Source organism: Lithobates pipiens, unplaced genomic scaffold, assembly GCF_037356315.1.
Source record: "Lithobates pipiens isolate NorthernLeopardFrog02 unplaced genomic scaffold, aLitPip1_a1.2 Scaffold_27, whole genome shotgun sequence".
NCBI lineage: Eukaryota > Metazoa > Chordata > Amphibia > Anura > Ranidae > Lithobates > Lithobates pipiens.
In genome coordinates this window covers 189,979,537-189,994,204 of record NW_027507788.1, presented here as the reverse complement: position 1 = coordinate 189,994,204, position 14,668 = coordinate 189,979,537, and the positions used below count along the sequence as shown (strand labels likewise).

At 41.8% G+C, this 14,668-nt stretch overlaps 1 protein-coding gene across 1 annotated transcript in view; it reads right to left on the bottom strand.

Moving 5' to 3' along the window:
* The window catches only part of GPR157 (G protein-coupled receptor 157), a 79,107-nt gene that overhangs the window by 2,147 nt on the left and 62,292 nt on the right, over window positions 1-14,668 (bottom strand). The window contains exons 3-4 of the mRNA XM_077458054.1: window positions 9,668-9,881; window positions 7,215-7,406 (exon numbers count right to left, since the gene is read on the bottom strand). Of these exons, the coding sequence (XP_077314180.1) occupies window positions 7,215-7,406; window positions 9,668-9,881 (406 nt within the window). The remainder of the gene's footprint in view (window positions 1-7,214; window positions 7,407-9,667; window positions 9,882-14,668) is intronic.

The following is a 14,668-nucleotide window of genomic DNA, read 5'->3' as shown; positions in this document are numbered from 1 at the left end:
CTCAACATTAGGGCCAATTTATTCTTACACAGCAAACAGACCTTTGCACATTGGTATTAATATTACTAATTACTATTACTAATAATCCAATTTTTCTCTTCTCCCTCACTCCGCTAATGTGACTCCAGTGCTGATGGAGTGGAGAGGATGCTGTACAGGCGCTCAATATCCTCCCCGTCAACCAATGCCGTCATTGGTTGTTAGAACACCAGTGGCTAGGCTGTAATGGTGCAGAATGGAAACTTGTTTGTTTGTGTAACTAAAAGGAAAGCTTGATCCACAAACTGACTTGTATACAATTTTTGGGCAATTGTTAGGCATTTTGCCAAGGCACCCCTGAAGAAACCTGAAAGCACCCTGGTTGAAAAAGATTTCTCTAGTGTACTTGTCAACCTGAACATTGCTACATGACTTTCCACTCACGGTGACTCGAGCAATGGTGCTGAACGCCTTGCTCTACATCTAGTGCCTATGTAGTCTATATTTGATGACATTATGCTGGAGTTGAAATAGAAGTACTAATGCGCTCAACCAAACTTATACTTCCTAAGAAAATTAATACAGGGAGTTGTCAGGAAGCTGCCAACACAGACAAGTGAATAATGATAAATAATATGTGGCGCTACCTCACCTCTATTAATTCCATAAATACAATATTAAATAAAAAGAAATTATAATGCATGGCATATATAATAAAGTGCAAGTAGTGATAAAAAGTGCAAACGTGCAAAACAGCTTAAGAAAATGTGCATATGTACCAAAAAATATTGTGCAAAATTATATACCAATAAAGTGTAATATGCTAATGAGGTAGCAAATCAAAAAGCGTCACACAGATTAAACGATTAAAAGATCAATAATGTGAACATCAAATAAATATTTGATAATACAATATAAGCAGTCCCAAAAATCAAAATAAAATGTGAGTTCAATCAGCTTATAGTGCAGTCCACTTCAAAACCACAGATGCTTGTGCTCACAAGTGATCCGGGGTGCGCCCCTTATTTCCCCCAGCCTCTCACCTCAAAAAGCGGCCACTGAGGGCCATATACCGCTGTATACAATAAGCTGGCTGTTAACTCCCTGGTCCACTCCTCCAAAGGTGGCTACTGAAGACCATATATCGCTAAATGTATTGCTGGCTATTGCTCTCTTATCCACTGCTCCTGAGTCAGCTCGTCACACATCAGCACAGATCATAGATATCCATCTCAGCCCCCAAAAAACCTGCACATACTAACCAATTGGCTTCTTCCTCATGAGGTAAAAGTTTATCCTGCCCCTTTTTATCTGCTCATTAACAGGCAGCTTTAGTGGCCAATAGGTTGAACAGCCTTTGACGCTATCTGGAATTGTTGAAGCAAACCGATTGGGAACTGCACCAAATCCGGGCAAACAATTATCCCTTGCAGTGGAGCTGTGCCCACACCACAAGGGTTAATTCCTCGTTCATATTTAGGGGAACAATAAAAAGGAATTATTATACAATTGTGCAAAAAAGACACTAAAGATCATGTCGGCATTAGCAGCGCTCGTGTGCTAGAAAAGTTCAGTAATATCACTCATTAAATGTTCATAGAGCTGGATAATGTAGCATGCATCCAATCTAAAGTGCCGCGCTATACTCTGCAATCAAACTAAATCCTGTGAATTAGTGCATAATTACATATCCAGTGTTCAGGATCCTAATCCATATATACACATAAGTGCTCATTAAATCAACATGTGCAATACAAATATTTCTATCATATACAAACAAAATTGTTAAATTGTGCTTTCCATTCAGTGCACTAAAGTGCTCAAATGTGTCCATTAATAGATATCCTCAAAGTATCTTAATTGAAGTAAATCCTTGTGAAAGTGCTCCAAACTTATCCGAAGTGTCAACACTCTCGTGCCGCCCTCCCCCCATGTATTTTTCCTCACCTCAGGGCAAGTGACAGCACAGTTAAGTTTGGTCAGACAGTGCTGTTAAACCACCCCTGGGCTCTATGATGTCTGGACTCTGCAGGTTCCTGAGCCATTCTATGGGTATATCCTTGGTGCCTCCATAATGTTCAGTGAGAACTCTCTTGTGCACTCTTATGGGTCAGGATCCATTTTGGTTGTGTCAAAATTATGTAATTATGCACCAATTCAGAGGATTTCGTTTGATTGCAGAGTACAATGTGGCACATTGATTTTATTAGTATTTATTTAGCACGATTACATGGGAATGTGAACAGTGTCAGCAACTGAAAATACTGTATATATTCATTTATCACATGATATGGTATGCTAACTGTATTTGAATGATCCATGGTTGGAAGATGCTTACTTTATGAACATACCTGTATGTACGCTCAATTTCGTACGTTTATATCTACATGGCTTTGTATTATCGAAAGTTGAAATGTTTTTTCTTTACACTGTATTGTACCTTTTTCTTTTTTTTGGAAAAAAAAACTTTAGAAATAAAAAAAAAAAAAAAAAAAAAAAGAAAATACTGTATATATAATTTAAGTGAAAAAAAATCTTGGGAGCTACCAGAATTTATCTATATTTATCCACTATAAAGTGTTTAAAGTACAGACGGGATCTTTAACCACTACAGATCCGCGCTATTGCCAAATGACGGCATCAGCGCGGACCTACATTTCCGGGACTACGTCTATTGACGTCGTCCCGGATACGAGCGGCGCGCTCTGTGATCGGCGAGTCCGTGAGACTCGCCTGATCACCGATCCGTGCAAGGGGTCGATCCCGACCCCTTATCACGTGATCAGCTGTCAGCCAATGACAGCTGATCATGTGATAGAACGGAGCCGGTAATCGGCTATTATTCCTCCTCGCTCTGACAGCGCGAGGAGAGAAAAAAAAAGCCGATCACCGGCGGCCGTGATCGGGACATCAGTCCCGATCACGGCCAGCAATACAGCTGACCACCTGCCCCCTGCCAGTGCCCACCTGCCCACCGCCGTGCCATCCTGAATAAAAGTAAGTGCCCCCCATCAGTGCCCCCCATCAGTGCCCATAGTGCCCACAGTGCCACCTACAGTGCCACCCACAATGCCACCCACAGTGCCATCCAGCAGTGCCACCAACAGTGCCACCCACAGTGCCCACAATCTGCCTCAAAGGTGCTGCGACCCAGTGCCGCCCATCAGTGCCCAGCAGTGCCGCCCATCAGTGCCCAGCAGTGCCGCCCATCAGTGCCCAGCAGTGCCACCTATCAGAGCCACCTATCAGTGCCCATCAGTCCCATCTATCAGTGGTACCTATCAGTGCCCATCCGTGCCACCCATCCGTGCCACTTATCCGTGCCACCCATCCATGCCATCTTATCTGTGCCCATCTTTGCCCATCAGTGCCGCCTTATCTGTGCCCATCGGTGCCGCCTTATCTGTGCCTATTAGTGCCGCCTTAACTATGCCTATCAGTGCCCACCAGTGCAGCCCATCAGTGCCCACCAGTGCAGCCCATCAGTGCCCACCAATGCAGCCCATCAGTGCCCACCAATGCAGCCCATCAGTGCCCACCAATGCAGCCCATCAGTGCCCACCAATGCAGCCATCAGTGCCGCCTAATCAGCGCACTTCAATGAAGGAGAAAAATGACCCGTTTGCAAAATTTTATAACAAACTATTAAAACATGATTTATTTTTTTTTATTTTTTTGCATCTTTTTTTGTTTGTTTAGCAAAAAATAAAACTCCGAGCTGTAACTAAATACCACCAAAAGAAAGCTCTATTTGTGGGAAAAAAATGATAAAAATTTCATTTGGGTACAGTGTTGTATGCCCGCGCAATTGTCATTCAAAGTGCATCAGCGCTGAAAGCTGAAAATTGGTCTGGGACTGAGGGGGGTTTAAGTGCCCAGTAAGCAAGTGGTTAAATTCCATCCCCACTACACCACATGAGCTCCTCTCCCCTATGGAAATGAACTCGCCAAAAATGCGAAGTAAGCCTTGTATCTCCAAATCTTTGATTGGAAAGTGATCACTCAGAATTGAAGAATCCTCCTCAAATCACAATAATCCATAGGACATGAAAAAAAATTGGAACAAACTAAATAGCGTAATCCTGTTTATAACTTTATTTAAATTACTTTAATTTTAAATGGAGAAAGGCGACATGGTCATGTCCTAACGTGTTTCGTCATATACCGACAACTGACCTTCACACGTGCGATGAAAAGCACAAATGTCGTCAGCGTCGATCACCATGTATTTGGTTCCAGTGGAACTCCAATTTAATACTGTTAGTATTGGTGTTCAACTCTTGTGAAAACTCAATCAGGGAAGTTCCCATATCAGACCAAAAAAGAATAGGTCGTCTATAAAGCATTTGTAAAATAAAAGCTCACATCTCCTTTTTCCGAAAATAAATTTATCCTCATGAAGAGGTTAGCGAGACCAGGCGCAAACTTCACACCCATCGCAAAACACCTCTCGAGTGTAGAATTTTCCATAATAGCAAAAATATTTGTGCTATAGGCAAAATTCTAATGCCATCCTCAAAAACTTTGCATCATGATGCTGTATTACAGTGTACAGTGATGAGACATCAGCTGTTACCAAAAAGGTGTCATTATGTTGGCATGTTGTCGGCATTTGTAAAAAGTTTTAAGTGTCTTTCAGATAAGCTTTTGTATGTACGACACTCATCTACAAGACATTATCCAAATATTGGCCAAATGGATATACCTTAGTAATAAATTAGAATTAAATCCTAATGGAATGAATGTAGAACTGGATTTGAACTGCTTCATAAGCGATTTTAAATTTACTCATGTGTATTAATTTTATTGTATTATACATCTGGATTGGAATTTATTTTTTAATTTAGGAATTACATGCTGATGGTCCGTTTAACAATTATTTATTGTCTATGATGTTACATTTAAAAGGATCAAGCTTTTGATATATATTATTTTAATTTAATCTGTATGTGATGTCAGTATTAATTATTTTAGAATTAATTGTTCTAAGTATGTTGTCCATTGGGTATGAATGGGCTGGAACACATGCAGTGAGATTTAATGTAACCTTGTTTTATTTAGGTTATTTTCCCTAGTACGAGTAGTAATATTAATGCTACCACTGTGCAGATAAAACGCTGAATGTTAAGACATGTATTTTGGGAAGGGGGAGCATAGAAATCTGTTTTCAGGGTGTTTAAACCTAACACAGCATGATTGACGCAGATGAGATCGGTGCTTTTCACTGCATATGTGAGGGCCAGATCACTGGTGATGTCGGATTTGAGTGGTTTTGTTACGACCATCCAGGGTTAATGGGCTTGGAGGTTCTCTTATAAATGGAATGAACTGTGCTGCGTGGCCACGTCCTCTGATGAAGACGTGATGATGAAATACGTTAGGGCATGACCAGGCTGCCTTTCTTCGCGGTTGACAGCTTGTGACTTGTCCCAGGCATCACCGCAAGCAGGTTATACAGGAAGCGGTGAGAGTACTCAGGCAGGCTGGCTGTACAGCCACACTTAAACGCAAGTTTGGAATTTTATTCTTGTAAGCATATTTTATGGGGGAAATTTGAATAAAGTTTTAAACAGGATTACGCTATGTAGTTTGTTCCCATTCTTTACATGTCATATGTATTATTGCGATTTGAGGAGGATTCTTCAATTTTGAGCGATAACTTGCCAACCAAAGATTGGAGATACAAGGCTTACTTTATTTGCATTTATGGGGAGTTCATTACCATAGGGGAGAGGAGCTCACGTGATGTAGTGGTGATGGAACTTAAAGATTCCATCTGTCCTCTAAACACTTTATAATGGATACATGCTACATTATCCAGCTCTGTGAACTCTTAATGAGTGATATTACTGAACTTTTCTAGCACACAGTGCACGCAGCACTAGGAGAGGGCTGTTAATTCCGAAATGATCTTTAGTGTCTTTTTTGCATAAGTGTATATGATTTTTTTGGATTTATAGCAGCAGCCTATTGTGCAAAATCAATTATAGTGCTTTTATACATGAGCATTGGGATCAGTAACATTTTGTGACTGATATTTTGTTTTGAATAAAAGGAAATATACTTACCTGATCCTCCACTCTTCCCTGCAGCAAGCCCTGTTCTGGATGGGAGGATACGGAGGGACAGCCCACCTACGGAGGGCTGGAGAGCCCTGTCTGTCAGGAAGCAGAGGATCAGATAAGTAAAACTGTTTCTCCTCTCCCCCAGACAAAACAAGCCTTTGTTTGCCATTATTTTTACTTTGCCTGGAGTTGGGCTTTTAGTAATTATTTTATTTTTTAGCTTTTTTTTTTATGTTGTGCTTTACAGCTACATTGCAGAGAATAATTAAAAGGGGTTGTAAGGTAGAAGGTTTTTATTTTATTTTAATGCATTCTATGCATTAAAATAAAAAGCCTTCTGTGTGCAGCAGCCTCCCAAGCACCCCCTAATACTTACCTAAGGTCCATCTCTGTTGTGCATAGAGATGAAGCTGATGAGACTGACAAATGCAAACATTAGACAGTCGGCACAAGTAAATACTATGAAATAAAAAAAGTCAGTTATGAACAGTGAAGCAGTGTTGCCATAGAAACGTTGGATTGAGAAGGAGGCTTGGTTAACAGTACAGGAAGTGCTCAATGTAAGGGCAGAAATACACTCCAATGTGGACTCAAAAAAACAATACTTAAGATGGTGCTGCCTAACCCCTGGAAACACGTTTAACGTTTCTTTAAACAGTAAGTAATATGTGATTTGGGCTGGATTACAGTGGCTATAGTTTGATAATTACTTATTATATTAGACTAAATGAAAATAAGCATCAGAGTGGGAGATTTGACTTCCTCTTTAACCTTCTTCAGACAGGCAGCCTACCTGTTAAGGTGATGTCGTTTTTTCTCTTGCATTCATTTGTTCTTTACTATTTAAATGCAAATAGTTGACAGTAGGCTTAACCAATCAATGGTCCTATATAGAAATCTTCACCTATTTGGCTTTCTGGTAGTTTGGAACACCTTGACTGTAGCTTTAGAAGGAGGAGAAGATTGCACAGCACAGCATCATATCAGAGGCTGCCTAGAAGCATTGTGAGAAACTTGATGGGAATTTATAAAACTCGGATTACAAGTAAACGGATTGGACTTTCTCACATTAAACAGCTGCAATGTTCTCTGGATGTTATTAGTCCAATGATTAATTATCCTCGTCACTTAGAGTTGCAGTTTACGCTGGAATAATAAAACAATACTTACGTGTAATACGACAAGGATGGGGTTGTGCACTGCTGGAGACTCACAAAGAGTCAGGATGAATCGAATGGTGCTCCAGATACGGAGAAAGATGAATATAACAGGGATGAAGATCAGCTTCTTGTCAGCTATCGTTCTGGGCTGGTAAACAGGCGCAGCGGACAGGATTGGACGATATTCTGATAAGGCCCTATGCTGGAGAGAGAAGGTCGCATCATAAATTATACACACACATGAACATTAAGAACAATGATCTGTATATGGACATTAGGAAGACTTCAGTCTGTAAATGAGGTAAGTGTAACTACTTAAAAAGACTAAATTTTTTTCTGACATTTGTTGCTTACAAGTTAAAATCAGTATTTTTTGCTAGAAAATTACTTAGAACCGCCAAACACACACACACATTATATTATATTAATATATATGTATTTTTTAGCAGAGACCCTAGAGAATAAAATTGCAGTTGTTACAATATTTTATGTCACACTGTATTTGTGGAGCGGTCTTTTAAAAATGCAATTTTTGGGGAAAAAATACACTTCAATGAATAATAAAAAAATAAAAAAACGAAACAGGAAAGTTAGCCCAATTTTTTTTGTATAATGTGAAATATGACGTTACGCTGTGGGATTACTGAACTTTATTCTAAGCAAAATAATTGTGATTCTCATTTTGGCCAGAATCGTGCAGCTCTACCAGTAACATAGGTTATCACATACTGTGGTTCCTATTGATGACCCCTCTGTCACTACTGTGTCCTGTAGTAATGTAGCAGCAAGGAGGAGAAACCATAGCACCTGCCGGGAGTCCTTGCTATCCAACACATCTGGACACCTGGAGGGTGGATATCAGTAGTGCTCATGATTCTTTCAGAGAACTAAGATTTAAAGGGGTTGTAAAGGTAAATGTTTTTTCACCTTAATGCATTCTATGCATTAAGGTGAAAAAACATCTGACACTGCCTGCGCCCCCAGCCCCCCCATTTCACTTCACCCCTTGAAAATCCCGCGCTCGCCCCCGCCGTCCTTTTCACCGTTCAGCCTGGCCGCTGATTGGCTGGAGTGGATGGATGGAAAGCAGCGCAGCCATTGGCTCGTGCTGCTGTCAATCACATCCACTGACGCGGAGCGCCGGGGGGAGGAGCCGTGTTATACAGTCAGCGGCTATAGCCGCTGGCTGTATCATGGGAGCGCGCCCACAGGTGCTTCTCGCCATGCAAGGGAGCTCGCATGAATGTGAGAAGTACCTGCGGGAGGAAGCCGAGACAGCAGCCGAGGGACCCCAGAAGAGCAGGTTCGGGGCCACTCTGTGGAAAACGAGCTGCACAGAGGAGGTAAGCATAACATGTTTTTTTTTTTTTTTTTTTTCAAAATAACAGTGTCACTTTACAATCCCTTTAACACAACAGTTAAAAAAAAGAAATACATTTATTAATTCAAATTTTAAAGGATGCATGTGGTTTAATATTTTTAGAATAGAAACAGGGTCCCTTTATATTGAAAAGAAAAACTATGGCCCAAACAGAACTAATGGCAGAGCAGAATGCCGTAGTTCCATCCTCTGACCCTTACATCACTATAGGATTCAACAGTGACGCAGACATCAGAAAAGCTACAGACACAGATTATAGGATCTCTCCTCTTGCAGTGGCCTGACAGTTTGAATTCTTCAGAAACATGACAGGGTCCCTTTAAACATGTAGGCTTAGTGAGTAAAAAGAAGTGTTGCCAACCATCAGTATTTTTACTGGCAGCCAGTAAAAAACAGGCAACTTTCTCCTGCCAGTAAAGGCCAGTACAAAGAAAAGGTTGCCAGTAAAAACTATGGCTGTGATGCTCGGCCTGGAGCCAGCCAAGACCATACAAGTCCCCGCTACAGTGTGTTTTGGCGGCTCTGGTGGAGGCGGTGCCTGAGCATGTCCTGTGATGTCATGGTGCAAGGGAGCCAAGCACTGCAGCCAGAGCCTTGTGTGCGAGTCTGCGGGGTGGGAGCAAGGCAGGCCGGGAGCGGGACCATCAGTGCTGTTTGAACTGGAGGGACCACCTGGCTTGAAGAGAGACTGTCTCCAACCAAGACAGGCTGGGTGTTCACACCATGCGATCCGATTCCTGTCCGAGTTTGCAGATCGCACTGCGATATGCAAACAGATCTGGGGGGTATCATTAACATTTCACTGACACTCCCAGCAGTCCGCATAGGGCAGTGTGAACTGCTGGCGGGGAGGCATGCGATGCGGGAAAACGCTGCGGATTTGCGGCGTTCCCGCATCGCTCCGGTGTGAACCCAGCCTAAAACTGTAATTTTATAATTTTTGGAAATAAATGCCAGTAAAAACTTGCCTGTGCCAGTAAATTTTGGGTGTTGCGTCAGTAAATTTCAATGTGTTAGGTTGGCAACACTGCTAAAAATGTACACAAAGAGACATTAAGAGCGATGAACGAAGAGTACTATACCGCTCTGCCAATGTGCTTCTTTATATGGATGTAGAGAAAAGGCAAGACAAGGTAAGCCAGGATCTCCCACACTTTTCCAGCCAACAGCATCCATGTGAGCCTGTCCTCCGCATCTATATTGATCCAGCACCACCCCACTGAAACATAGGATGCGTCATAGCCAATCTTCTGTAAGCATACCGCAGCGATGGTTATTACCAGCGGAACACCCCAGCTGTGGGAGAGAAATAAAAGTGCCTGTGAAGTACAATCAGCACATCACTATGCTACTATATGCATGCACATGCTACATCACTGAGGAAAAAAAAAAGTCTTCTAAATACCCCAAATTTCTATTTTATTTGGATGTGGTGCAAGATGGCCACAGCCAGAAATGCTGGGTAGGGGGGTTTACAGTGATTTCTCAGCTCAATAAAACATGGAGACATTGATGGATGGGAGAGTTTGCTTTGAATAATAAAAATTAAAGGATGAGTTCACCTTTTGTAACATATTCAGGGTGCAATGCGTACTGGTTCCCCCAGCCCCTGGTTTTGACATTTTGCAGGGGATCTTCCCTTCCTCACTAGCTGTCACCACCTAAAAACAAATGGGTTTTGCTATTCACAAACACTCATTCACAGTGTTTTGTGAATAGGAAAACTACAAGTCCAGAAATCCTTTTGCGGCAGTTGGCTTGCAGTTCTCAATGCACTAGCAGGGCGTTGTTGATTGCTCCTGGTAGTTCACTAAGCTTCCTGTTAGAGTAACTGCCTGCCCATATCAGACGTATGGGCAGACAGATACAAAGACAGCCTGCAGGACCATGGTATTACACCCATAAACTGCTGATTGTTGTACAATGCTTTTCAGGTACTTCTCAAAAAAAGAAAAGAAAAATGATATATAGCGCGTGCGTGTTATACGCCAACACTTCAATTTTAGCTGCCTCTGAGGGGACAGGGAGGGGACGGGATGAGCGCCGTCAGATTACATTCAGTGAGAATCTCCTGTTTACTTGGTGCCTCTGTAATAGGAAGTCCCGTCTCCTGGGCCGCCATTGGACCACTGTTCTGTCTACGATAGGAGATTCTCACTGTATGTTATCTGCCAGCGCTCATCCCACCCCCCTCCCTGTCCCCTCTAGGCTGCAGATGGGCATCGATCAGGCTGCACTGAGGTCAATGGCGAGGCTGCTGCACTGATGGCAATGATGAGGCTGCAGATGGGCATCGATCAGGCTGCATTGATGGCAATGGTGAGGCTGCAGATGGGCACTGACCCTTATTTTGGTTCAAAGTTCCTTATTTAATTTTTTTTTTTTCCTGAAACTTCTCTTAAAATGAATGTGCGTGTTATATGCCAATAAATATGGTGTGTGTGTGTATAATATATATTATATATATATATATATATATAATTATTTATTTTACCTGCAAAAAAAAAAAAAAAGTGCGTTTGTAAGAGTGAACTTATCTTTTAAATAGTGTTTTTGGTTTGTAGTAGTGTAGTGTAGTGTAGTTCCCTTTAATCACACTAGGGGGTGTGTCAACCTGTTATTTCACCGGCTGACTATGGAACTGTCCTGTTGTTCCCAGTACTGGCAAGGAGTGTACATGTCTTGATTAGCATTGAAAGAAAAACAGGAAAAAACTGCAAGATCACAAGATATTTTGGATGTTTTAAACAGTATAAAAGAAAAAAAAAAAAAACACAATCAGTGACCATTAACGTTATGAGGACCTGCCCAGCGATTCGGTGCTGTCCTCACTTGGGCCAGTACTTCACTGGTCTTCGGTCCATGGCACGGGCCCTATTTACTGAGGGAAGCTGGCTCTGACTCCTTGCAACTACACACCTACGCATGCGCATGTGTCATGCTTTGTGAATGGATCAGCAGCCTCCTGGAACAGATGATGTGGTCCAAGATATTGCATGCAGGGGTGGGGGGTGAACTTCTGCTGGGAACGTTTAGGTGATTCCAGTAGAAGTGGGAGCGGGTATCTGTCAAAACTAGGTATATTCATTAAGGAAAGGAAACATAAGTTGGAACTTCCCTTTTTAGATGAAGTTCTGCTTTAAAAGAAGAAGTGCAATTGTTATTTTACGCTAACATGAATCTGAGTTTACATGTACTTATATTTTCATTTGCAAACATTTCAAATGGAATTCCAGAATTTTTTTTTTATTGGTTTTGAATGTGTTGCATAGGAAGTAGAGCCTCTGCTTTTTTTTATCCCTATTTGGGGGATTTCTCCTCACTTCCTGTCCTGGTAAAAAGTGGTGACTAGAACAGGAAATGAGAAATCTCTCTGACTTTATTATGAGTATTCTCTCAGAAATAGACACAGATAGCATTAATAACATTATGTGGAGTAAAGGTCAGTTAAGCTGGCCATACACTAAGTTTTTATTTTTTGATCAGCCTGCAGGCTAACAACAAATTCTCATATTTTTGACAGCCAGTTCCTCCAGCTATCAGAATACCCAAACAGCGACTGCATCCAACCAGGGCCGTCTTTAATATTGATTGGGCCCTGGGCAAAAATTTTCTTAGGGCCCCCCTCCCCCCATGCAATTTCACTCTCCACCTTCTCTGAGACATAAAATAAATAGCAGCTAGACTTAAAATCAGTTTACTGCATCAGAACAGGCAGCGATTGCGATTGGTTGCCAGATGTTACAGCATATCATTACCGCTCACTGGCTGGTGGCTAGAGGTTACAGCACTCCTTAAGGCTCACCGATTAGTTGCTAGAGGTTACAGCACATGATTTCTGCTTTTTGATTGGCTGCTAGAGATTACTGTACAGTAATACTGCTCACTGGTTGCTATAGGTTACAACACATCTCCTCACTGCAGCGGGGCAGGATATGCATATGAATACTGCCTTTATTTACATATCAATTCCGTTGGCCTCAGCTATTTACATATGCATGGCAATGCAATTTACATATGAATGTCGCTTATTTACACGTAAACACAGGGTCTGCAGGTGAGTCATCTGTACACAATAGGGCAGAGCATTAGTACCAGCACTTCACACAGATATTGGGACACAGCACAGGACTAAAACTTCAAAGGACAAAGGAATGTAAACTGGGATAGTTGGCAAGTATGAGACAGCTGCTTTGGGCCCCACAACAATGACAGGGCCCAGGGCAGCTGCCCCTTTTGTCCTGCCTTAAAGACGGCCCTGCATCCAACTAGAAGCAGTCTCTTTTCAGACGACAATTTTCTGCAGGGTTCCCTCAATTTTTCAATCAAAAAATGTGGGAGAGGAGGCAGCCAACATTGCCACCCACTGAGCAAAGTTTATATATAGTGTATGGCCAGTTTTAGAACCTTTGCCGAGTTACAGCATTGATAAAAGAAGGCTGAAACAGTCGCTCTTGAATTCTAGCCTGAACTTAAAACGTGACCATTCAGAATTTGCTTTCTAATTATTATTATACAGGATTTATGTAGCGCCAACAGTTTACGCAGCTCTTTACAATATTAAAAGGGAGACAATACAGTTATAATACAATAAAATACAAGAGGATTAAGAGGGCCCTGCTGAGAAGAGCTTACAATCTAATAGGTTGGGGCAGGTGGTACAAAAGGTTGCAACTGTGGGGAATGAGCAGATGGAAGTGGTAAAAGATTAGTTAGAGACGTGATGGGCTTTCCTGAAGAGATGAGTTTTCAGGGATCGCCTGAAGGTAGCGAGTTCCAGAGGATGGGAGAGGCTCTGGAGAATTTATTATTATTTTTTTTTTCTAAATAGAGATGTGAAGGATGAAATAGAAACACACAGAAGAGAACAAGCAGCAGGATTTAGGATCCTCAATGTTTTCCAATCAGATATAAATAGCCTCATCTCATCAGCCGGAGCATCTCAGATTGCATCTGGTGACACTATTAACCTTGTGTCTGCTCCTAAAGCACCTGATGTCAGGACCCAGTGCCAGAGCTTCTGAACAGAATGGACAGGGGTCTCCTAACTCTGCAACTCTGCAACTCTGACCCCAATCTCAAAGACAAAAGACAAGTGTGGAATAAAATCTTAAAGCGAATTTGACGTTAAGCTTTTTTGCTGTTCTAGCTGGCAAAATATTTGCAATTCTGTTCAGTCGCTTTTGTGATTCATACAGCTCTGTCCCAACCAGAGGTTGCAACCACTTTTTCCGTTAGCGTTAAAGTGCATCTAAAACACAAAAGAAAACATGTAATGTATTGCAGTTTATCAGTCCTTCGTTGTGATGGCTGTGTTTGTTTTCATTTGTGAACATATTTAGCAGAAACAGAAATAAATACTTGTTGCTCTTGCTAGAAATAGTGTAATTTTCAACTCTTGTGGTCTGTCAAAGCGATCTCTCTTTTGTAAACTTCTAGTCCCATCAATCCACCATGTAATGGAGATAAAGATAAACATTTGAAGTCTAGCCTTTGTAAAAGCCATGGCTCCTTACATAGATACGAAGGAGATGCAAGCGTGGACGTAAAAGGGATATAAAGTGTGCCGTTTGCATACCAGGTAAAAATAAGGAGGAAAGGCCTAAAAAAGAAAAAAACAAATGCTGCCACTACATATGAGGTCTGATAAGCTGCAATCTATTACATTTTGTTTTTAGGATATAGATACACCAAGTCTGCATTCACACTTTGTAAACACACATGAAATTGCGGCACACAAATGAGTGTTTTTGGCACCACACCCATAGGGCAGCCTATTCATTTGAATGGGCTGTTCTATGCGTGGTGGCCAAGTAGCACATATACACACACCCCTCTGACAATACTAAGCTAAGCAGGGCAATAACTTCTCCGCAGGATGTGGAAACCTTGCAAAAAGATCTGAACAAATTAATGGGGTGGGCAACTACATGGCAAATGAGGTTTAATGTAGAAAAATGTAAAAAAAATGCATTTGGGTGTCAAAGATATGAATGCAAGCTATACACGGGGGGGGGGGGGGGGGGGAGAGACCTCTGGGGGGGGGGGGGGTCTAGGATGGAAAAAGGACCTGGGGGTCCTAG